The sequence below is a fragment of the Oryctolagus cuniculus genome, chromosome 3 (genome assembly GCF_964237555.1).
Source record: "Oryctolagus cuniculus chromosome 3, mOryCun1.1, whole genome shotgun sequence".
NCBI lineage: Eukaryota > Metazoa > Chordata > Mammalia > Lagomorpha > Leporidae > Oryctolagus > Oryctolagus cuniculus.
Genome location: NC_091434.1, coordinates 2,079,018 through 2,103,246, shown reverse-complemented (window position 1 = coordinate 2,103,246; position 24,229 = coordinate 2,079,018). Strand labels below are relative to the sequence as shown.

The window sequence follows — 24,229 nt, the reverse complement described above, 5'->3', positions numbered from 1 at the left end:
ACTGTCCACCCAGACTTCCAGACAAGCAAACACAGGCGCACCCATTGCCAGCGGAGCCGTGCAAAGAGAAATATGAGACGGGGTTCTCCCAATGACACTGCCCTGCTTATTAATATTTTTCAATATTAATAATTTTTCAATATGAATAAGCTGTGGGCTCTTGCCCTGTGTTCAGAGAATTCTGAATATGGGCCCAAATAGACCAGACAACAGGGTAAGTTTTAAGGATTTTATTCAGTGAGAGAAATGTGCAGGAGGGTGAGGGCTTCATTTCGGAGAGCAGACGTCTAGAGGCTAAGTTGTGTCCACAGCAAGCAGAGAGCAGGCCAGGAGCCAGCCCCGGGAACGGGCACGCGCCCCGAAGGCAACGGCCAACAAAGGAAGGGCCCAGCGAGCTCCGGGCCTTTTAGCCACTTCCAAAGGCGCGTGGTCACGTAGCCTGAGTGGCAGTGGGCGCACAGGTGGGGGCAGGAAGGGGTGAGCTCACAGGGGTGTGAAGACGTGGTCTTCCAGCTCGCCAACTAGCCGATTTTCTCCTGTCTGCCTGCCCACGTCACCAACAGCAGGCCAGGATGCTTCCATCGAAAGGGCGCGGGGAAGCGGAAACCCGCACGAGCCTCACGGACACTTGCTGCCCCGGCACCGCGGAGACTTACAACCAATTTCCCAGGCTCCATCAGCTCCCGGGGCCAGCCTGGCTGTGTCCATCAGCTTGCACGATCCCGCTTCTCCTGGGCCTCCGGCCCACGCGCACCTGCCGTTTCTGGCACACGGACACCAGGTGAAACTTTAAAAGATACATTATTCGGTCTCTCCATTCACTGGCTCACCCGCATACGCCCGCAATGGCTCCATCCGGGTCTCCCACGCGGACAGCAGGGACCCGGGCACCGGGCCGTCCCCTGCCGCCGCCCAAGGTGGACATCAGCAGGGAGCCGGACTGGAACCGGGCAGTCCCGCCCCGTGCCCGCCCCGGGGACGTGCAGGTGCACACGCAGAATGGCAGACCAAGGTAGAGGCTCCACACAGACCCCGGAGCCCGCAGCCGCCGCGGGGCGAGCCCGGGGCCCCGTTCGCTGCCCACCTGCCCCGCGGGATGCGTGGCGGCGGCGGCAGGGTGGAGGTCTGAGGGAAAACCGGCCAAGGACCGCGCAGGACAGGGCACTGCCCGCCGCGCGGCTTTCGGGATAACCGCGTCCTGGCTCCGCCCACGAGCCAGAGCCGGCGAAAGCGCTCGGGAGCTGAGAGGCCCGGTGTGGAGCGCCTTCCTCGGACGGTCACCGCGGACGCGGCCCCGCCGCCGGCCGCTGGACAGACCCCGCTTCCCGGCGTCCCGCGCGCGGGCGTTCGTTGCCAAGGCCGCGCCGCCCTAGCGACCGGGCGCGCCGCGGCCTCCGCGCAGGCGCCGTGGCGGGCCCGGTGCACTGTGGGATGGGGACCCGCGCTGCGCGTCGCGGCGGCACCGGGCGGCGGGGCCGGCGGGGCCAGGGAGCCGGGCTGAGGCTCGGCCGGGCCGCCTGAGGGGCGCGGGCGGCCGGACGCGCGGCGGGCGGCGCCATGAACGCCGCGGTGGTGCGGCGGACGCAGGAGGCGCTGGGGAAGGTGATCCGGAGGCCGCCGCTGACGGAGAAGCTGCTCAACAAGCCCCCGTTCCGCTACCTGCACGACATCATCACGGAGGTGGGCGCCGCCGGGGCCCGGTGGCCGGGGGGGCCGAGACCCGGGCCTGCGTCGGGGCCGGGAGGCGGGGCGTGGGCGAGCCGCGGCGGCCCCTGCCGGGACTGCGGCCCCTGGGCGCCCTGTGCGGGGCGAGTGGGACCGCGCCGTCCCCGGTGCGGGGCGAGCTGGGACCGCGCCTTCCCCGGTGCGGGGCGAGCCGTGACCGCGCCTTCCCCGGTGCGGGGCGAGCCGTGACCGCGCCTTCCCCGGTGCGGGGCGAGCTGGGACCGCGCCTTCCCCGGTGCGGGGCGAGCCGTGACCGCGCCGTCCCCGGTGCGGGGCCGGGCTGTGACCGCGCCTTCCCCGGTGCGGGCCGGGCTGGGGCTGTGACCGCGCCTTCCCCGGTGCGGGCCGGGCTGGGGCCGTGACCGCGCCTTCCCCGGTGCGGGGCGAGCCGTGACCGCGCCTTCCCCGGTGCGGGGCTGGGGCTGGGGCTGTGACCGCGCCTTCCCCGGTGCGGGGCCGGGCTGTGACCGCGCCTTCCCCGGTGCGGGGCCGGGCTGGGGCCGTGACTGCGCCTTCCCCGGTGCGGGCCCGGGCTGGGGCCGGGCCGGGGCCGTGACCGCGCCCTCCCCGGTGCGGGCCGGGCTGTGGCTGGGACCGCGCCCTGCCCCGGGGCCCGTGGAGACCGGAGTCAGGGTGTTAGGATCCCCACGCTGCAGCCGCCAGGGGCGGAGCCCTGCGGGTGGCGGTTAGCGCTGCTCCGCCGGCCGCCTTCGAGTGAGGCTGGTGTGGGTGTGGGTGTGGGTGCGGGCTCGGTCCGGCCGCGGTGAGTTGAGCGCCCAGAAGTCCCCGGCGCAGGCTCCCTGCTCAGGGAGTCTGGGATGGCTCCTGGCAACCGTCAGGTGTGTGGCAGCGCGGGGGTGGGGCCGGGGTGGGGGTGCTGTTTCCATGGCGCACCGAGGGCCCTTGGGAACTGGAGTGCTCTGGGGCTAGGAAGCAGGTGGACTCTGGGGCGGTGTGACCATTGGGGGCCCTCAGCTCACTCAACAGCTCGGCCGCCCGACCTGCACAGACTTTACCTTAGCTTGTAAGTGTGCCAGCGCGTGTCACCAGCCGGGAGCCCGCCTGCGTCCCCAGGGCCTGGCCTGGACGGTGTCTGGGGAAGGGGCCGGCTGTGGGGGAGCCCCATGGCATGGAGGCAGGGTGCTGCGCCGCCTTCCCTGGGGAGGTGGCAGGTGCTGTTCCCTGCCCGGAGGCCTGGGTGGGGGCACTGAGCCCTCCACTCTGGTCTGCTGTTCGTCCTGCTGCTCCCTGAAGTGCAGAGCTGCGGGGGGAGGTGGCTGGTGACCGCCGGGTTGGGAAGAGGGCGCTGCCCGCGGCGGGAAGAGGGACCCGACTCCGGAGGCCAGGAGGCTGTGTGGGGCGGGTTATGGAGGCCAGGACGGGCTGTGTGTTGTGGGTCCCGGGGGCCAGGACGGGCTGTGTGTTGTGGGTTATGGAGGCCAGGACAGGCTGTGTGGGGTGGGTCACGGAGGCCAGGACGGGCTGTGTGGGGTGGGTCACGGAGGCCAGGACGGGCTGTGTGGGGTGGGTCATGGGGGCCAGGACGGGTTGTGTGGGGTGGGTCACGGGGGCCAGGACGGGCTGTGTTTTGTGGGTTATGGAGGCCAGGACGGGCTGTGTGGGGCGGGTTATGGAGGCCAGGACGGGCTGTGTGGGGCGGGTTATGGAGGCCAGGACGGGCTGAGTGGGGTGGGTTGCCTGCTCCCAGTCGCCTGCTGGCCTGCGTGTCCCAGCCCAGTGCTGAGATGCACTCTGCCGCCTTGTTGGTCTGGCAGACGGCGGGCACGCTGGGACAACAGGGTCGGCCGAGCGCGGGGAGCCGGTGTCCAAGGGGCCTGCTCGCGTCCTCGCGTTCGCGTTTCAGCGTCTGCAGGAATCCTCGCTGCCCACAGTCCCTGCTCAGGGTTCCAAGGGCGGGGCCCGGTGAGGCTGTGCCAGGAACGGGCACGCAGGTGCTCCGGGCATCCCGCCTGTGCCGAGGACCGCGGCCGTGGCTCTCGGGACTTGGTGTGCACTGGAGACTGGGTTAATCCGTAGCCAACTTGGTGCAGATTGGGCTGTAGCTTCATTCCCGAGGAGGCTGGCGTTAGCGTGGGGCTGTCCTGGTGCGTGTCCTGGAGCAGGTCTCAGAGTAAAGGACTCCTGACGGCCGAGCAGCGACCCGTCCCCCCGCATACCACGTGCTGACGTCCGAGCAGTGACCCGTCCCCCCGCACGCCACGTGCTGACCAGGGCCGAGCAGTGACCCGTCCCCCCGCACGCCACGTGCTGTCCAGAGCCGAGCAGTGACCCGTCCCCCCGCACGCCACGTGCTGACCAGGGCCGAGCAGTGACCCGTCCCCCCGCACGCCACGTGCTGACCAGGGCCGAGCAGCGACCCGTCCCCCCACCGCCACGTGCTGACCAGGGCCGAGCAGTGACCCGTCCCCCCACACGCCACGTGCTGACCAGGGCCGAGCAGTGACCCGTCCCCTCCCCACGCCACGTGCTGACGTCCGAGCAGTGACCCGTCCCCCCACACACCACGTGCTGACCAGGGCCGAGCAGTGACCAGTCCCCCCGCACGCCACGTGCTGACCAGGGCCGAGCAGCGACCCGTCCCCCCGCACGCCACGTGCTGACGGCTGAGCAGTGACCCGTCCCCCCGCATGCCACGTGCTGACGGCCGAGCAGTGACCCGTCCCCCCGCACGCCACGTGCTGACCAGGGCCGAGCAGTGACCCGTCCCCCCGCACGCCACGTGCTGACCAGGGCCGAGCAGTGACCCGTCCCCGCCCACACCACGTGCTGACCAGGGCCGAGCAGTGACCTGTCCCCCCGCACGCCACGTGCTGACCAGGGCCGAGCAGCGACCTGTCCCCCCGCACGCCACGTGCTGACGGCCGAGCAGTGACCCGTCCCCCCGCACGCCACGTGCTGACCAGGGCCGAGCAGCGACCTGTCCCCCCGCACGCCACGTGCTGACGGCCGAGCAGTGACCCGTCCCCGCGCACACCACGTGCTGACCAGGGCCGAGCAGCGACCCGTCCCCCCGCACGCCACGTGCTGACCAGGGCCGAGCAGTGACCCGTCCCCCCGCACGCCACGTGCTGACCAGGGCCGAGCAGCGACCCGTCCCCCCCGCACACCACGTGCTGACGGCCGAGCAGTGACCCGTCCCCGCGCACACCACGTGCTGACCAGGGCTGAGCAGTGACCCGTCCCCCCGCACGCCACGTGCTGACCAGGGCCGAGCAGTGACCCGTCCCCCCCGCACGCCACGTGCTGACCAGGGCCGAGCAGTGACCCGTCCCCGCGCACACCACGTGCTGACCAGGGCCGAGCAGTGACCCGTCCCCCCGCACGCCACGTGCTGACCAGGGCCGAGCAGTGACCCGTCCCCCTGCACGCCACGTGCTGTCCAGGGCCGAGCAGTGACCCGTCCCCCCGCATGCCTCGCAGCCTGGTGGTTGGTGTTGGGTCTCATCAGGAACGAGCGCTCCTTGCACCCGCTGTACGGATTGCACAGTGCTCTGCCACGCTGGAAGCTCTGGTCTGAGAGGCCCGGGCCGGGGCGGGGGAAGCAGGAGCTCACCAGCTAAGACTGGTTTTAGTGGTGATGGCGTGTGCAGGTTGTGTGCGGGGCGGGTGGTGAGGGAACAGAAGTGCAGGCGTAGTGAGTAGGGCAGCGGGAGAGGAGGGACTGCTGGCTGCAGTGTTGGAAACACGGGCCGAGAGGGCCCTTTTCTGTCCGAACCTGTCCCCTCCGCGGCGCCGAGTGCCTCTCGTGCGATGCCGGGCGGTCAGTCCTTCCTGTCCTCGGGCCGTGGGGCTCCAGGGCTCCTTACCCGAGTCCGAGTGCCTGGGCGGCGGCAGGGGCCTCGGGGTCAGGCCAGTGTCCCTCTGGCCTCTCCCCAGCACCTTTTCCGGGAGTGTGCAGTGTGGGGGTGTGTGGTGCCGTGATGCCCTGTGGGAGTGTGCAGTGTGTGTGTGTGTGTCCCGTCGTGACGCCCTGTGGGAGTGTGCAGTGTGGGTGTGTGTGTGTGTGTCCTGCCATGACGCCCTGTGGGAGTGTGCAGTGTGTGTGTGTGTGTGTCCTGCCGTGATGCCCTGTGGGAGTGTGCAGTGTGGGTGTGTATGTGTCCCGTTGTGACGCCCTGTGGGAGTGTGCAGTGTGTGTGTGTGTGTCCTGCCGTGACGCCCTGTGGGAGTGTGCAGTGTGGGTGTGTGTGTCCCGTCGTGACGCCCTGTGGGAGTGTGCAGTGTGGGTGTGTGTGTGTCCCGTCGTGACGCCCTGTGGGAGTGTGCAGTGTGTGTGTGTGTGTCCTGCCATGACGCCCTGTGGGAGTGTGCAGTGTGGGTGTGTGTGGTGCCGTGACGCCCTGTGGGAGTGTGCAGTGTGGGTGTGTGTGTGTGTGTCCTGCCGTGACGCCCTGTGGGAGTGTGCAGTGTGGGTGTGTGTGTCCCGTCGTGACGCCCTGTGGGAGTGTGCAGTGTGGGGGGTGTGTGTGTCCTGCCGTGACGTCCTGTGGGAGTTGTAGTGTGTGTGTGTGTGTGTGTCCTGCCGTGACGCCCTGTGGGAGTTGCAGTGTGTGTGTGTGTGTGTCCTGCCGTGACGCCCTGTGGGAGTGTGCAGTGTGGGGGTGTGTGTGTGTCCTGCCGTGACGCCCTGTGGGAGTGTGCAGTGTGTGTGTGTGTGTGTCCTGCCGTGACGCCCTGTGGGAGTGTGCAGTGTGTGTGTGTGTGTGTCCTGCCGTGACACCCTGTGGGAGTTGCAGTGTGTGTGTGTGTGTGTCCTGCCGTGACGTCCTGTGGGAGTTGCAGTGTGGGGTGTGTGTGTGTCCTGCTGTGACGCCCTGTGGGAGTTGCAGTGTGTGTGTGTGTGTGTGTCCTGCTGTGACGCCCTGTGGGAGTGTGCAGTGTGGGGGTGTGTGTGTGTCCTGCCGTGACGCCCTGTGGGAGTTGCAGTGTGTGTGTGTGTGTGTGTGTGTGTCCCCTCGTGACACCCTGTGGGAGTGTGCAGTGTGGGTGTGTGTGTGTCCCGTTGTGACACCCTGTGGGAGTGTGCAGTGTGTGTGTGTGTGTGTGTCCTGTCGTGACACCCTGTGGGAGTTGCAGTGTGGGGTGTGTGTGTGTCCTGCCGTGACGCCCTGTGGGAGTTGCAGTGTGTGTGTGTGTGTGTCCTGCCGGGACGCCCTGTGGGAGTGTGCAGTGTGTGTGTGTGTGTCCCGTCGTGATGCCCTGTGGGAGTGTGCAGTGTGTGTGTGTGTGTCCTGCTGTGACGCCCTGTGGGAGTTGCAGTGTGTGTGTGTGTGTCCTGCTGTGACGCCCTGTGGGAGTTGCAGTGTGTGTGTGTGTGTGTGTGTGTCCCCTCGTGACACCCTGTGGGAGTGTGCAGTGTGGGTGTGTGTGTGTCCCGTTGTGACACCCTGTGGGAGTGTGCAGTGTGGGGGTGTGTGTCCTGCCGTGACGCCCTGTGGGAGTGTGCAGTGTGGGGGTGTGTGTGTCCCGTTGTGACACCCTGTGGGAGTGTGCAGTGTGGGTGTGTGTGTGTCCCGTTGTGACACCCTGTGGGAGTGTGCAGTGTGGGGGTGTGTGTCCTGCCGTGACGCCCTGTGGGAGTGTGCAGTGTGGTGTGTGTGGTGCCGTGACGCCCTGTGGGAGTGTGCAGTGTGTGTGTGTGTGTGTCCCGTTGTGACGCCCTGTGGGAGTGTGCAGTGTGTGTGTGTGTGTCCTGCTGTGACGCCCTGTGGGAGTGTGCAGTGTGGGGGTGTGTGTGTCCCGTTGTGACGCCCTGTGGGAGTGTGCAGTGTGGATGTGTGTGTGTCCTGCCGTGACGCCCTGTGGGAGTGTGCAGTGTGGGGGTGTGTCCCGTTGTGACGCCCTGTGGGAGTGTGCAGTGTGTGTGTGTGCTGCCGTGACACCCTGTGGGAGTGTGCAGTGTGTGTGTGTGTGTGTCCCGTTGTGACGCCCTGTGGGAGTGTGCAGTGTGGGGGTGTGTGTGTCCCGTTGTGACGCCCTGTGGGAGTGTGCAGTGTGGGTGTGTGTGTGTCCCGTTGTGACGCCCTGTGGGAGTGTGCAGTGTGGGGGTGTGTGTCCTGCCGTGACGCCCTGTGGGAGTGTGCAGTGTGGTGTGTGTGGTGCCGTGACGCCCTGTGGGAGTGTGCAGTGTGTGTGTGTGTGTGTCCCGTTGTGACGCCCTGTGGGAGTGTGCAGTGTGTGTGTGTGTGTCCTGCTGTGACGCCCTGTGGGAGTGTGCAGTGTGGGGGTGTGTGTGTCCCGTTGTGACGCCCTGTGGGAGTGTGCAGTGTGGGTGTGTGTGTGTCCTGCCGTGACGCCCTGTGGGAGTGTGCAGTGTGGGGGTGTGCTGCCGTGACACCCTGTGGGAGTGTGCAGTGTGTGTGTGTGTCCCGTTGTGACGCCCTGCGGGAGTGTGCAGTGTGTGTGTGTGCTGCCGTGACACCCTGTGGGAGTGTGCAGTGTGTGTGTGTGTGTGTCCCGTTGTGACGCCCTGTGGGAGTGTGCAGTGTGGGTGTGTGTGTGTCCCGTTGTGACGCCCTGTGGGAGTGTGCAGTGTGTGTGTGTGTGTCCTGTCGTGACGCCCTGTGGGAGTGTGCAGTGTGTGTGTGTGTGTCCTGCCGTGACGCCCCCTGGGAAGTCTCCTTGCACCTGCGCCCTCCCCGGGCGTGGATCGAGAGCACTTGCCTGCCGCGTGGTCTTGTGTCCCCACAGCCGTGTTAGCGCTTGAGGGCCTGGCGGTTCTGCCTGGACTGTCTGAGGTCTGACAGCTCTCACGTGGCCCGAGCACACGGGGAGTGAGGCATGTCTGCTGGGAGGGGTCTGATGGCCTCTCCTTGTCCCGTAGGTGATCAGGGTGACTGGTTTCCTGAAGGGCCTCTACACAGACGCCGAGATGAAGTCTGAGAACGTTAAGGTGGGTGTGGGAGATGGCATGCTCACTGCGGGGCTCCCTGTCACGTGTGTGCGTGTGCTCACTGCGCTCCTCTGTCATGTGTGTGTGTCCTCACTGCGCTCCTCTGTCACGTGTGTGCGTGTGCTCACTGCGCTCCTCTGTCACGTGTGTGTGTCCTCACTACGCTCCTCTCTGTACGTGTATGCGTGTGCTCACTGCGCTCCTCTGTCACGTGTGCGTGTCCTCACTGTGCTCCTCTCTGTCACGTGTGTATGTGTCCTCACTGCGCTCCTCTGTCACGTGTGCGTGTCCTCACTGTGCTCCTCTCTGTCACGTGTGTATGTGTCCTCACTGCGCTCCTGTCATGTATGTGTGTGTCCTCACTGAGTCCCTCTGTCACGTGTGTGCGTGTCCTCACTGCGCTCCTCTGTCACGTGTGCGCGTGTCCTCACCGCGCTGCTCTGTCACGTGTGTGCGTGTCCTCACTGCGCTCCTGTCTGTCACATGTGTGCGTGTCCTCACTGCGCTCCTGTCTGTCACGTGTGTGCGTGTCCTCACTGCGCTCCTGTCTGTCACGTGTGTGCGTGTCCTCACTGCGCTCCTCTCTGTCACGTGTGTGCGTGTCCTCACTGTGCTCCTCTCTGTCACGTGCATTCATGTGTCATTTGTATGCTAGGACATGGCTGGAATTTGTTTATTTTGCGAGAACCACAGAGAGAGAGGGAGAGACAGAGAGAGCTTCCATCCGCTGGTTCACTCCCTTGATGGCCGGAGTGGCCGCTTTGGGCCAGGCTGAAGCCAGGAGCAAGGAGCTTCACGTGGGTCTCCCATGCGGGTGCAGGGCCATATGCTTGGGCCGTCTTCTCTGCCTTCCCAGGCCACAGCAGATTCTGGATCAGCAGTGGAGCAGCCGGGACTTGGAGTGGTGCCTCCTGGGATGCGGCGTCGGGCGGCAGCTTTGCCCGTGAAGCCACGCCGCCAGCCCCGTGCGTGCCCTCTTTCATTCCATTTCTCCTTTGTGGCAGTTGTGTCACGCTGATTCTGTCTGCTGGAAAGCGGAATTTATTATTTGAAAGGTTAATGCTACCCCTTGGTTAGATAGATGATGGACTGTTTATATTTTGTTTTAAAAGATATTTCTAAATTTGTTATAGCCTAAGAATAGCTTTTATGTAAAAATAGCTGTATCCGTTGAACACATGAAGATAATGCAAGCTCTTAGAAGTATTTTAATATCTGTATTTTAGGCCGGCGCCATGGCTCAATAGGCTAGTCCTCCACCTGCGGCGCTGGCATCCTGGGTTCTGCTCCCAGTCAGGGCACCGGATTCTGTCCCGGTTGCCCCTCTTCCAGGCCAGCTCTCTGCTGTGGCCCGGGAGTGCAGTGGAGGATGGCCCAAGTGCTTGGGCCCTGCACCCCATGGGAGACCAGGAGAAGCACCTGGCTCCTGCCATCGGATCAGCGCGGTGCACCAGCCGCAGCACACCGGCCGCGGCGGCCATTGGAGGGTGAACCAACGGCAAAGGAAGACCTTTCTCTCTGTCTCTCTCTCTCACTGTCCACTGCCTGTCAAAAAAAAAAAAGTATTTTAATATCTGTGTTTTAATTGGAAACATTTCAGGATAAAGATGCGAAAATTAGCTTCCTACAGAAGGCCATAGACGTGGTGGTGATGGTTTCGGGAGAGCCGCTGCTGGTGAAGCCAGCCCGGGTCGTGGCCGGGCACGAGCCCGAGAGAACCAACGAGCTGCTTCAGATGATCGGGAAGTGCTGTCTCAGCAAGGTGGGGCGGGTCCCGCGGGACCGGGCCGCGGGCCGCGCTGGGGAAGGGGTTGGTGTGTCCGGTATCCGCGCGCTTTGCGTCTGCCCCCGTCTGCCCTGGAGCCTCTGTCAGAGGTTACAGGAGAGGATTAGAGCTGTAACAAAGCAAGGGCATGTCATGCACAGGGCGCTTCCCAGGCCCTCTGCTCTCGGGCCGTGGCTGGAGGCTGCTTGTCCCGCGTCTGCTCCTCTTCGTCACGGCCCCTGAGAGGCCGCTGGGCCTGCCTCCCGGTCGCTGCCTGAGAAGCTAGCCTGTGCAGAGTCCGTGTGGTGCAGGGCGTGGGGCTGCTCCTCTGAGCTCTGCAGAGCGGGCCCAGGCCTCTCTGGGCAGGTGGGAGGAGGGCTCCTTCAGGACCGGCCTTTGTCCTTTTCCTGTGTGACAGCGTGGGGTGTGGGGTGTGGGGTGGTGGTGTTGGGCCGTCACTTGGGTCCTAAAGAAAGCCGTGGCCGAGGTCCAGCACTCAGACCCGGAGACTCGGAGGCTGATTTTCCCAGACTCTGGCCTTGGTCCCTCGCCTCCCATTCCTGGCATCTTTGTGTTGCTTCTCTTTCTAAAAAGCAGATCTGTCATCATCTTCTTTTTGCAAAGATGTATTTTATTTATTGTGAGAGAGTTTCAGAGAGAGCTTAGTCTTCCATCCATTGGTTTACTCTCTAGAAGGCTGCACGGCCCGTGCTGGGCCAGGCCAGAGCCAGGAGCTTTTTCCATTTCCAGAGGAAGTTTTTTTTTTTTTTTTTTTTTTTCTTTTTTTTTTTTGACAGGCAGAGTGGACAGAGAGAGAGAGAGAGAAAGGTCTTCCTTTTGCCGTTGGTTCACCCTCCAATGGCTGCCGCGGTTGGTGTGCTGAGGCCGGCGCACCGTGCTGATCCGATGGCAGGAACCAGGTACTTCTCCTGGTCTCCCATGGGGTGCAGGGCCCAAGCACCTGGGCCAACCTCCACTGCACTCCCGGGCCACAGCAGAGAGCTGGCCTGGAAGAGGGGCAACCGGGACAGAATCCGGCGCCCCAACCGGGACTAGAACCCGGTGTGCCGGCGCCGCAAGGTGGAGGATTAGCCTAGTGAGCCGCGGCGCCGGCCCAGAAGAAGTTTTGTATTTGGTGGGGCCTGAATCATATCCTATCTTTTTTTCTTCCCGTATTTTTAGAAAAAGACTTTATTTATTTGGAAGAGAGAGGGGAGAAGAGGGGGAGGGGTGAGAGAGAGGTAAGGAGAGAAAGATCACTTCTCAAATGCCTGCAACAGCCAGGGCTGGGCCGGGCTGAAACCAGCCCAGAACTCAATCCAGGTCTCCATGAGTACAGCCCCCCCAGGGTGCTCCTTACAGGGAGCTGGAATCTGGAATAGAGCTGGGACTTGAATCCCGGCATCCTGACACGGGTGCATGTCCCAGTGCTGTCTCCTGACACGGGTGCATGTCCCAGTGCTGTCTCCTGACACGGGTGCATGTCCCAGTGCTGTCTCCTGACACGGGTGCATGTCCCAGTGCTGTCTCCTCCTGACACGGGTGCATGTCCCAGTGCTGTCTCCTGACACGGGTGCATGTCCCAGTGCTGTCTCCTCCTGACACGGGTGCATGTCCCAGTGCTGTCTCCTCCTGACACGGGTGCATGTCCCAGTGCTGTCTCCTGACACGGGTGCATGTCCCAGTGCTGTCTCCTGACACGGGTGCATGTCCCAGTGCTGTCTCCTGACACGGGTGCATGTCCCAGTGCTGTCTCCTGACACGGGTGCATGTCCCAGTGTTGTCTCCTGACACGGGTGCATGTCCCAGTGCTGTCTCCTGACATGGGTGCATGTCTCAGTACTGTCTCCTGACACGGGTGCATGTCCCAGTGCTGTCTCCTCCTGACATGGGTGCATGTCCCAGTGCTGTCTCCTGACACGGGTGCATGTCCCAGTGCTGTCTCCTCCTGACACGGGTGCATGTCCCAGTGCTGTCTCCTGACACGGGTACATGTCCCAGTGCTGTCTCCTGACACGGGTGCATGTCCCAGTGCTGTCTCCTGACACGGGTGCGTGTCCCAGTGCTGTCTCCTGACACGGGTGCGTGTCCCAGTGCTGTCTCCTCCTGACACGGGTGCGTGTCCCAGTGCTGTCTCCTCCTGACACGGGTGCATGTCCCAGTGCTGTCTCCTCCTGACACGGGTGCATGTCCCAGTGCTGTCTCCTCCTGACACGGGTGCATGTCCCAGTGCTGTCTCCTGACACGGGTGCATGTCCCAGTGCTGTCTCCTCCTGACACGGGTGCATGTCCCAGTGCTGTCTCCTGACACGGGTACATGTCCCAGTGCTGTCTCCTCCTGACATGGGTGCATGTCTCAGTGCTGTCTCCTGACACGGGTGCATGTCCCAGTGCTGTCTCCTGACACGGGTGCATGTCCCAGTGCTGTCTCCTGACACGGGTGCATGTCCCAGTGCTGTCTCCTGACACGGGTGCATGTCCCAGTGCTGTCTCCTGACACGGGTGCATGTCCCAGTGTTGTCTCCTGACACGGGTGCATGTCCCAGTGCTGTCTCCTGACATGGGTGCATGTCTCAGTACTGTCTCCTGACACGGGTGCATGTCCCAGTGCTGTCTCCTCCTGACACGGGTGCATGTCCCAGTGCTGTCTCCTGACACGGGTGCATGTCCCAGTGCTGTCTCCTCCTGACACGGGTGCATGTCCCAGTGCTGTCTCCTGACACGGGTGCATGTCCCAGTGCTGTCTCCTCCTGACACGGGTGCATGTCCCAGTGCTGTCTCCTGACACGGGTACATGTCCCAGTGCTGTCTCCTCCTGACATGGGTGCATGTCTCAGTGCTGTCTCCTGACACGGGTGCATGTCCCAGTGCTGTCTCCTGACACGGGTGCATGTCCCAGTGCTGTCTCCTGACACGGGTGCATGTCCCAGTGTTGTCTCCTGACACGGGTGCATGTCCCAGTGCTGTCTCCTGACATGGGTGCATGTCTCAGTACTGTCTCCTGACACGGGTGCATGTCCCAGTGCTGTCTCCTCCTGACACGGGTGCATGTCCCAGTGCTGTCTCCTGACACGGGTGCATGTCCCAGTGCTGTCTCCTCCTGACACGGGTGCATGTCCCAGTGCTGTCTCCTCCTGACACGGGTGCATGTCCCAGTGCTGTCTCCTCCTGACACGGGTGCATGTCCCAGTGCTGTCTCCTGACACGGGTGCATGTCCCAGTGCTGTCTCCTGACACGGGTGCATGTCCCAGTGCTGTCTCCTGACACGGGTGCATGTCCCAGTGCTGTCTCCTGACACGGGTGCATGTCCCAGTGCTGTCTCCTGACATGGGTGCATGTCTCAGTACTGTCTCCTGACACGGGTGCATGTCCCAGTGCTGTCTCCTCCTGACACGGGTGCATGTCCCAGTGCTGTCTCCTGACACGGGTGCATGTCCCAGTGCTGTCTCCTCCTGACACGGGTGCATGTCCCAGTGCTGTCTCCTCCTGACACGGGTGCATGTCCCAGTGCTGTCTCCTGACACGGGTGCATGTCCCAGTGCTGTCTCCTCCTGACACGGGTGCATGTCCCAGTGCTGTCTCCTCCTGACACGGGTGCATGTCCCAGTACTGTCTCCTCCTGACACGGGTACATGTCCCAGTGCTGTCTCCTGACACGGGTGCATGTCCCAGTGCTGTCTCCTGACACGGGTGCATGTCCCAGTGCTGTCTCCTGACACGGGTGCATGTCCCAGTGCTGTCTCCTCCTGACACGGGTGCATGTCCCAGTACTGTCTCCTCCTGACACGGGTGCATGTCCCAGTGCTGTCTCCTGACACGGGTGCATGTCCCAGTGCTGTCTCCTGACACGGGTGCATGTCCCAGTGCTGTCTCCTGACACGGGTGCATGTCCCAGTGTTGTCTCCTGACACGGGTGCATGTCCCAGTGCTGTCTCCTGACACGGGTGCATGTCCCAGTGCTGTCTCCTGACACGGGTGCATGTCCCAGTGCTGTCTCCTCCTGACACGGGTGCATGTCCCAGTGCTGTCTCCTGACACGGGTGCATGTCCCAGTGCTGTCTCCTGACACGGGTGCATGTCCCAGTGCTGTCTCCTGACACGGGTGCATGTCCCAGTGTTGTCTCCTGACACGGGTGCATGTCCCAGTGCTGTCTCCTGACACGGGTGCATGTCCCAGTGCTGTCTCCTGACACGGGTGCATGTCCCAGTGCTGTCTCCTCCTGACACGGGTACATGTCCCAGTGCTGTCTCCTGACATGGGTGCATGTCCCAGTGCTGTCTCCTGACACGGGTGCATGTCCCAGTGCTGTCTCCTCCTGACACGGGTGCATGTCCCAGTGCTGTCTCCTCCTGACACGGGTGCGTGTCCCAGTGCTGTCTCCTGACACGGGTGCATGTCCCAGTGCTGTCTCCTCCTGACACGGGTGCATGTCCCAGTGCTGTCTCCTCCTGACACGGGTGCATGTCCCAGTGCTGTCTCCTGACACGGGTGCATGTCCCAGTGCTGTCTCCTCCTGACACGGGTGCATGTCCCAGTGCTGTCTCCTCCTGACACGGGTGCATGTCCCAGTGCTGTCTCCTGACACGGGTGCATGTCCCAGTGCTGTCTCCTGACACGGGTGCATGTCCCAGTGCTGTCTCCTGACACGGGTGCATGTCCCAGGTGGGGTCTCGTCTGCTGCCCCGAATGCCCGTGCCCTGATTTTTACTGTGTGAGAACCCACCTAACATAGACTTTGCCGTGTCCCCTGTTTTCCACAGGGAGCTTGGTGGTAACTCATTGGCAGTGCGCATCCGCTGCTGCCATCCTGCCACAGGGTTCCAAATCATGCAGAGCCGAGATGCTTCACCCGTTGGCCCTCCCCCGCCCTGTGCCCACCTTTGTTCTGTCTCCTTGAATTTGACTCACAGGGACCTCCAGGGACATGAGTGGAATCATCCGGTGTTTGTTCTTTTGTGCCTGGCATGGAAACTTAGCATAATGTCTTCAGGGTTCATCCCTGTTATAGCATGGGTCAGTTCCCCCCTTTTAGTGTACAACATTCTCACAGTGTGGAATAGTATGCCAGCAGTGTGTACACACCACAGCCCCTGGGCAGGTGTGCCCGCAGTGTGGACACACCACAGCCCCTGTGCTGGTGTGCCTGTGCTGTGTATGCACCACAGCCCCTGGGCAGGTGTGCCCGCGGTGTGGACACACCACAGCCCCTGTGCTGGTGTGCCCGTGGTGTGTACACACCACAGCCCCTGGGCAGGTGTGCCCGCGGTGTGTACACACCACAGCCCCTGGGCAGGTGTGCCCGCGGTGTGTACACATCACAGCCCCTGGGCAGGTGTGCCCACAGTGTGTACACATCACAGCCCCTGGGCTGGTGTGCCCACAGTGTGTACACATCACAGCCCCTGGGCAGGTGTGCCCGCGGCGTGTATGCACCACCTGCTGCTGCTCATTCTCCTGTTGGACTTGTGATTAGCTTCCATATCTTAGTTCTTTTGTGTAGTGCTGGGGTGAACACAGATGTGTGCATGCCTCTGTGAGGCCATCTTCACCCCTCTCAGGTTTATACCTGAAGAGGAATGGCCGGGTCACATGGTACGTCTGTGTTTGGTGTCCTGAGGGGTCACCACTGTTTCCCACAGTAGCTACACCATTTTTCAGTTTGCACCAGCAGTGTTCTAGGGTCCAGTTCTCTACATCCTTGCCAACACTTGTTATTTTCTCTTTTTCTTTCTGTACCAGCTGTGCTAATGGGCGTGATGGTTAGAGCACTGTGTCCCGGCTCTCTGGGCTGGGACTCTGGTTGCCCTAGACTTGTACGGAAGCAGCCTTCCCTTCCTTCTGGGGGCACTCGTCCATGTGAATGAAGCCAGGGCTCCTCTGCTGTCAGGGCTGTCGCTCCCCCTCTTCGTGGAGGAACGACACAGGACCCTGCGCTGTTCTTTCGTCTGCTCGGCCCTCCCCGGGTTTGCTGCTGGTTCTTCCCGGGTTGGCTACTATCCCTTCCACCTCCGTGGAAGGGCAGTTCCCCCTGGCCACATTCCCCACTTCCGCAGGGGAGCGGCACACCGCCGGCCGGCTCTTCTCGGGGGCTGCACGGGTGTTCCCTCAGCTAGATGTTCCCCTTAGATGTTCCCTGGTGCATGCCGTCTCTCTCCTCCTTTATAGTCCTCCTCCGCCAATCCCAACTCTGCTACCCACACGCCGAGTACGCTGCTCTCCAATCAGGAGCAAGTCCTACAGTTAATTGGTTGAACTGGAGGCAGCTGTGCGGAAGCTGTTTACTTCTCTCCCAGCGCCATATTGTGGGAGAGCAGATGCATAGAATAAGTCTTAATTCCAGTAACTCAGTCCAGTCCGGGCTGCTCCCCACAGATCCCCCTTTCTTTTTATTTTTTGGCGTTGATACGTGCCTGTCTTCGGTGTCCCGCGGCACACACTCTGCTCTACTTGCTAGAGTTGCCACAGGTTCTTACAAGTCCTATCAATCAGGCAAACCGAATCCGGGTCCTCTCTTCGCCATGTTGTGAGGAGGTTTTTAGGCGCTGATGCGTGCCTGTGTTCGGTGACCTGCGGCTCATACTTTGATCGAGCCGCCTGCTGGCGCTTACCGCCTTAATCAGGCAGACCGAATCCAAGCTTTCTCATTGCCGTATTGTGGGGGAGACTTATTAGTGTTGATTCGTGCCTATCTTCGGTGACCTGCAGCTCATACTCTGGTCTAGCTGCTTGCTGGTGTTTACCGCCTTAATCAGGCAGACCGAATCCAAGCCTCCTAATTGTTGTATTGTGGGGAAGCCTTACTGATGTTAATTCGTGCCTGTCTTCGGTGACCTGCGGCGCATAAGCTGCTAGCCGCCCGCAGGTGCTCATTGCCTCACTTAATCAGGCAGACTGAATCCAAGCTCTTACATTGCTGTGTTGAGGGGAGGCCTTTCTATTTCTCTATTTCTCTATCTCCGGGCATTCCTATTTCTCCCATTTTACTTCTATCTTCCAGCATTCCTATTTCTCTCACTTTACTTCTAAACTTCTATTTCTCTTATCCCTGCAGCTTCCCGGCGCCTCGCCCTGCCGGCAGCTTCACGGCTCCGGCTCCGCGCGGCTTCCCGGCGCCTCGCCCCGCCGGCGGGCTCCGCCCCGAGGCTGCTTCTCGGCGCCTCGCCGGCTCTGAGCCACTTCAGCCCGCGCCTCTCTCATCTGCGCAGCTCGGCTTCGCGCGCACACTCCGCGGTCTCCGCGCTAGCCCCGCGTTCCCTATGTACTTGAGCCCCGCACGCTCTGTCTGCGCGCGGCAGCCTCCGCGAGTCACACAGCGTAGCTTACGTGTCCGCCACTAGCATTCAATCTAAGTTCCCCGGGCTAGCCTGGCGAATTCAACCCAGCATACGTCTCCGCCCCGCGGTTTGGCTTCCCGTCCTTTGCTCCCCGGGCTAATCAGACGGATCCCAACCAGGCTTACGTTTCAGCTTCTGGTTTTAACTTTTCGCCCCCTATTCCTGAGCTAACTTGAGAATCCCAAAGTGGCTTTCGTATCCGCATCGGCCTGCCCCCCGCGGCTTCAATTTCCCTAACATTTTTCTCTACCCGGTATGTTTCCCCAAGCTTTCCTCCAACAATACTCCTCCCTCATTTCTCCTGGCCTCTCCCCACAGTCCGCATCCGAGTCTGTTTGTTCTAGCTTTCACTTTCGCTTTCGACCTTAGAGATTTCTCCCAGCTTCCCCCCGTAGTCCGTATCTGAGTCTATGCCTAGGCTTTCAATAGCTTCTTCCGGCACCTTTTTCGGCCAGCTTTTCCCTAGGCTGTTTGCTAGTCTCTCTCTCCGGTATTTTCCCAGTTCTTCCCGTTTCTTCCCTCCTAAGTTTCCTATCCGGCCTAGGTTTCCTAATCCGAGTCACGGCACCATTATGTCGCTCCCCCTCTTCGTGGAGGAACGACACAGGACCCTGCGCTGTTCTTTCGTCTGCTCGGCCCTTCCCGGGTTTCGGCACCATTATGTCGCTCCCCTTCTTCGTGGAGGAATGACACAGGACCCTGCGCTGTTCTTTCGTCTGCTCGGCCCTCCCCGGGTTTGCTGCTGGTTCTTCCCGGGTTGGCTACTATCCCTTCCACCTCCGTGGAAGGGCAGTTCCCCCTGGCCGCATTCCCCACTTCCGCAGGGGAGCGGCACACCGCCGGCCGGCTCTTCTCGGGGGCTGCACGGGTGTTCCCTCAGCTAGATGTTCCCCTTAGATGTTCCCTGGTGCATGCCGTCTCTCTCCTCCTTTATAGTCCTCCTCCGCCAATCCCAACTCGGCTGCCCACACGCCGAGTACGCTGCTCTCCAATCAGGAGCAAGTCCTACAGTTTATTGGTTGAACTGGAGGCAGCTGTGCAGAAGCTGTTTACTTCTCTCCCAGCGCCATATTGTGGGAGAGCAGATGCATAGAATAAGTCTTAATTCCAGTAACTCAGTCCAGTCCGGGCTGCTCCCCACAAGGGCTGGCATGGTCCTGCGAGGTGCTGTGCTTTGGCTGTGAGAACAGCACTTCCTTTCACGAGTTACCCTGTTCGTGCCCGTGGCGGCAGACGCCTGTTCATTGAACTCTCCTTGAATGCCGAGCCCCTCGTTTGCTACATGTGCTCATTTCACCTTTTGTTTTCTGACATGTGGACACACCAGCTCTCCAGTGAGGACGCAGTGAAGAGAGTTCTGTCTGGGGAGAAGGGGGATGTGAAGGGAAGGGTCTCCCTGACCTCACGGCCTCAGGAGTCGGACAATAAGCATGTGAGAGAAGAGGAGCCCAGAGGCCACAAGGAGAAAGAGGTGAGTCGCGAGTCGCGCACCTTGGAAGTAAGATCGCCTCTCTGTAGTTTGGGGAAAGCCTCGTAAATGAGATATATGTTCTTTTTTAGGACAGGAGAAACTCTGAAATAAAAGAGAGAAGCCCAAGCAGAGATCGAAAACAGAAAGAAGAATTAAAAGAAGACAGCAAACCGAGGGAAAAGGACAAGGAGCAAGAGAAGCCCAGAGAGCCCGAGAGAGACGGGCGCAGAGAGCCCGAGAGAGACGGACGCAGAGAGCCCGAGAGAGACCGGCGCAGAGACGGGGAGCGAGAGAAGGCCAGGGCCAGGGCCAGGCAGGAGCGGGACAGAGACGCCGAGCGGGACAGGGAGCGGAGGAGCGAGGCAGCGAGGGAAAAGGAGAGACTCAGGGGCAGGGACCGGGACAAGGGGAAGGACAGGGACCAGCGGAGGGTGAGGAACGGGGAGCACTCCAGGGACCCCAACCGGGAGAAGAGCCGAGAGCAGGATAAGCTGGAGAAGAAGGTGAGATCTGCTTGCAGACCCCTCCCCTCTCTGTGCCGTGTTCTCTGCCGTGCGTCCTGGCCTGGTGCTGGGACCTGGTGTTCAGTTTCGCCAGCTGGGAACGTGGCAGTCATGACCTCCGACGGAGGTGCAGACGTGCGACAGTGTTGTTGTCTCTGTCCCCGGCTGGTGGTTGTCTAATCGTTTCATTGAGGCATGAGTCAGTAAGCTGTTGTCGGAGTCCCAAGGCCGAGGCTGGCCGCTGACCAGCAGGGGCAGTACAGGCACTCCCCAGCAAGGCAAACGGGAGGGGTGAGGTCGGTGGGTCAAGAACACACCACAGCACCGTGGGTTCTGTGGAAGCAGGACCCGCCCTATTGAGGAAGCGTGCAGGCTTGTAAAGCTTACGGAGGACATGCGTGGTAGGGAGCCAGAGAAAAGGTCACGCAGGCACGGTGGACCACACACGGGCACCTTAAGCAAAGTATAGGGATCGCGCACTGTCCACGTGTCCGGAACTAAAGCGGACCTATCCCTGCCGGTGGTCTGATCTTATATAGCTTAACCGCGGCAGCCGCAGACACGCCCCTCGAACATCCGAACATCCGCCAGGCGCCATGTGGTAGTGGAGGTTTTAGGCAATGCCCACCAAGCTTTCAGCTCTACCTCACACCCAGCAGGGATTCTGCAGGAAGCCGAGCTCCGTAAGAGCCTCAGCCGGCGGCTTCTTTGTCTTGTGTGTGCTTTGGGTCCCAGCCTGGTCAGTGTCTGGCCCACGGGCGCCCTGGGAGTCCAGGCGTGGGATGACGATGGACTTTCGGATCAGGAAGCGCTGGGTGGAGGTGGCTGCTTGGTGGCGGCTGTGAGATGTGTGTATGGAAGGTCCATCCCGGGGGACTGGGCGGTGCTTGGAGGAGGAAGTCTCCAGTGCTTGCAGTTTAGAGTTCGGTGATCGTCCACCAGACGTGTAGACAGAGCCGCATTTTTCTGAGTTTGAGGTCGTTTGCCCACGTTTCCCCGTGTTTGTCCTGCATCTAGCCCCTTGGGAGTTTGTCTGCAGGCCACGAGGCAGCGTGCACCTTAGCTTTGTGAGCCGCACTGACTCCTGGTCTCCGTTGTGTGCCGCTGTCGTTGGGAGCACGGGTGTCATTGAGCTCTCCAGGGATTGTCTTGGAAGGCTTCGAGGCGTCAGCAGAGAAGTGCATACGTCTACGGTAGTTCTTATTTCGTTAGATTTTTGAGTAAATTCAGGTTTGCCTAGAAGGTTCTTTTGGTTTCCAGCGGTGTTTTCCAGACATGCAGGTTTCTTTTAGACTCATTGTTTAGGAGAGGAATTCAAACGTTTTATGGAAAAATGCAATTAAAAGATACTTTCAGAATTTTTGGTCCCTAAATAGATGTATCTCTAAGTCTATTTTCATGAATGACTTGAAGCACCCATGAGCGGCAGGGCTGTTTTCTCAGACGCCCACTCAGGCAGGGACGCGGCCTCGTCAAGCCTCGTGGGAGGGCGGTGGCCCCTCCTGGGCTCCCCTGGCTGGAATGGAGGAAGGGTTTGAGACCTGTGGTGCAGGTGGGCCAAGGGCAAGGGCAGGGCGTGGCCGGCGCCGCGGCTCACTAGGCTAGTCCTCTGCCTGCGGCGCCGGCACCCCGGGTTCTAGTCCTGGTTGGGGCACTGGATTCTGTCCCAGTTGCCCCTCTTCCAGGCCAGCTCTCTGCTGTGGCCAGGGAGTGCAGTGGAGGGTGGCCCAGGTGCTTGGGCCTTGCACCCCATGGGGAGACCAGGAGAAGCACCTGGCTCCTGGCTTCGGATCAGCGTGGTCCACCAGCCGCAGTGCGCCGGCTGCAGTGGCCATTGGAGGGTGAACCAACAGCAAAAGGAAGACCTTTCTCTCTGTCTCTCTCTCTCACTGTCCACTCTGCCTGTCAAAAAAAGGGGGGGGGGGCAAGGCGTGAGCTGACCGAGGCCCTCTCCTGCCAGGCGTCTCAGCCGTGTCTGGGGGCTGACCCCGTGGAATCCCGTCAGCTGGCCTTCTCTGCGGGGTCTGTGGGTCACAGCGAGAGGGGGTGCTGTCTGCACAGACTGCTGTGGCTTTGTCATTGGCGGTGTAGTGCTGTGCTGGGAGCCTCAGGCTGCGTGTCTTCCTGCTTGGGCACGTGCCGAGAGCGCTCCCCCCGGGACGCGTGGCGAAGCCTGCTCTGCGGGTGAGTTCTGGACGTCACAGAGACTCCCGGCTTTCGCCTCTCCTGAGAGCCCCGAGATGCTGACTGACAGCCCCGATGGGCTCTGGGCCTGCTGGCCGGGCTCCGTGCTACCTTCACCTTCACTGAAGTTGCCGAGGCTGGGACTTGTGTTCTAGTTAAGAGGAGGGTCCAAGGAGAACGTCTTACTGGCTGGTGTCTGGGGATGTGTTAGACTGCGTAGGAGGGATGGTTTTGTTTGAAAATATTTGGGACGTGGCAGAGTGACTGTTTCCCCGTCAGCACAGAAGTCCGGTTTCTGTCTCCTGGTGACTCCGGCTGGGGCCCTGCACAGCTGTGCGTCTGAAGTGGCAGCATCGTCGCAGCACAGAGCGAGCACTGTGCAGGTGTGAGGGGCTGCGAGACCCTCCCCGGGCCCCAGTGCGAGTGTCGCGTCAGGTCAGGTCCCGCCTGGGGAGGCAGCAGACCAAGTTCTGACCCGCACTCTGCTATGTCCACCTCCCTGTCTGGAAGAGAGGAGGAGGAGCTGTTCTGAGGAGGTGGAGTGGTGGGGTAGCGGGTGGCACGGAGCCCATCTGCACGTCCCCACCCTTGACAGAGCAGCCGAAGGTGTCAGAGATCTGGGAACAGGTGCGTGGTGCCCGACCTACAGCGGGTAATCCTGCTGATACAATCTTGTGTGCTCATCTTTAACTTACAGGGATGTTTCATTATTGAGAGATTGAATAGGTGTTCTTTGCTTTGTAGTCTTTACGGAGGAAAATTTTGTTGATAATATGTTCTGTTTATAATCATGATTTTATTTTTAGAGGATTTTATTCATTTATTTGAAACTCAGAGTTACAGAGAGAGGGAGAGAAAGACAGTGAGAGTGAGACTGAGAGAGAGAGACTGGGAGAGAGATCAAGAGATCTTGCATCTGCTGGTTCACTCCCCAGATGGCCACAATGGCCAGGACTGGCCCAGGCCAAAGCCAGGAGCCAGGAGCTTCTTCTGGGTCTCCCATGTGGGTGGCGAGGGCCCAAGCACTTGGGGCATCTTCTGCTGCTTTCCCAGGCCGTTGGATCAGACTCGAGTTGGCACCCATAAAGGATGCTGGCTTCTCAGATGCCAGCCTTAACTGCTACACCACAGCACCAGCCCCGGGATGTTTTCTTAGAGACTTGGTCTAAGGTGTGAGTTGGTATTGATGGATTCCACGTATGTATGAGAGTGTTTTCCTGACCTAACGTCTGAAGTGTTTGCGTAAAAAGAATCAGCCAATCCCAGCACATGACCTGATGTTTCCCTGTGAGCACAGGACGGGAGGGGCCGCTCCATCCTAACTGGCTCTGTGAGCACAGGACGGGAGGGGCCGCTCCATCCTAACTGGCCCTGTGAACACAGGAACAGTTTTCCTGGGGGTGTTGGGTGTGCTGTGCACTGCACGCCTCACCTCCATCCCCGTATTTCACCGGGGTGTGTTCCCAATGAGTTTGGCCCCACGTGGAGTTTTGTGTTCCAGATGGTCTCCCGGGAGGCGGGAGTGTTTTGGTCCTTGCCCACCTGCTCTGCCTGTCTGGGATGAAATCTGCCCTCTGGAGGGCCCTGGGTCGCAGCGGCAGCAGCAGCGTGTCAGAGCTGGAGCAGTGATGAGATGCTCTGTGGGAGGAAGGGAGGAATGCCCTTGCTGTGGGCCAGTGAGCGAGGCCGGCGCTGCGGCACAGCAGGTAAAGCCACTGCCTGCGATGCCGGCATCCAATGTGGGTGCCGGTTCATGTCCCAGCGGCTGCTCTTTTGATCCAGCTCCCTGCTGTGGCCTGGGAAAGCAGCGGAAGATGCCCAAGTGCTTGGGCCCCTGCACCTGCGTGGGAGACCGGGAAGAAGCTCCTGGCCTGGCCCTGGCTGTTGTGGCCACTTTGGGAGTGCACGAATCCATCTCTTCCTCTCTCTCTGTACCTCTGCCTTTCAAAAAAGAAAACAAAAAAAGCCTTGAGGCATTTTCAGATGTTACAGATGTGAATAATTCTAAAATGTGATTTTGTTTTGTAGTCAACAAGCTCCGGGGAAATATCTAAAAAGTTGTCAGACGCATCTTCGAAAGACCCCAAAGCCGAAACAGAGGTAGACGTTCAAGGACAGCAAGGGGAAAGGGGGGGTTGTGGTGAGGGGAGTGCTGTGTGCTGGCAGGTCCACTTCTCTGTGTTGTCCTGGTAATGGCGTGGGGGTCACCGGCTGCCAAAACAGAAGGCCGATTATCTGCCGGCACTCCTGGGTGACTGCTATTTTCTCTGAATTGGGCTGTTGAAGCATGGTGTGTGAACTCTTCCTGTGAGAGCTGTTTGCAGATGCATTT

The 24,229-nt window shown here is 61.2% G+C and overlaps 1 protein-coding gene and 1 long non-coding RNA gene across 24 annotated transcripts in view; one reads left to right on the top strand and one right to left on the bottom strand.

The window, feature by feature from the left end:
- Window positions 1-215: 215 nt before the first annotated feature.
- On the bottom strand, window positions 216-1,379 carry LOC127488528 (uncharacterized). The gene is made up of 2 exons (XR_007916276.2): window positions 1,085-1,379; window positions 216-787 (listed from the first exon to the last, which is right to left on the bottom strand). It is a non-coding gene; the product is annotated as an uncharacterized lncRNA (long non-coding RNA).
- Window positions 1,380-1,438: 59 nt separating this feature from the next.
- The window catches only part of TRAF3IP1 (TRAF3 interacting protein 1), a 64,544-nt gene continuing 41,753 nt past the window's right edge, over window positions 1,439-24,229 (top strand). For 10 of the 23 annotated variants that reach the window (XM_070069962.1, XM_070069961.1, XM_070069959.1 and 7 more), the window contains exons 1-6: window positions 1,442-1,680; window positions 8,570-8,638; window positions 10,239-10,400; window positions 19,067-19,210; window positions 19,300-19,713; window positions 23,926-23,997. In XM_070069962.1, coding sequence (XP_069926063.1) covers window positions 1,558-1,680; window positions 8,570-8,638; window positions 10,239-10,400; window positions 19,067-19,210; window positions 19,300-19,713; window positions 23,926-23,997 — 984 coding nt within the window. In that variant the 5' untranslated portion in view covers window positions 1,442-1,557. Of the gene's footprint in view, window positions 1,681-8,569; window positions 8,639-10,238; window positions 10,401-19,066; window positions 19,211-19,299; window positions 19,714-23,925; window positions 23,998-24,229 lie in introns of all 23 variants that reach the window. The other 13 variants (XM_070069950.1, XM_070069949.1, XM_070069948.1 and 10 more) reach the window with 6 other exon arrangements.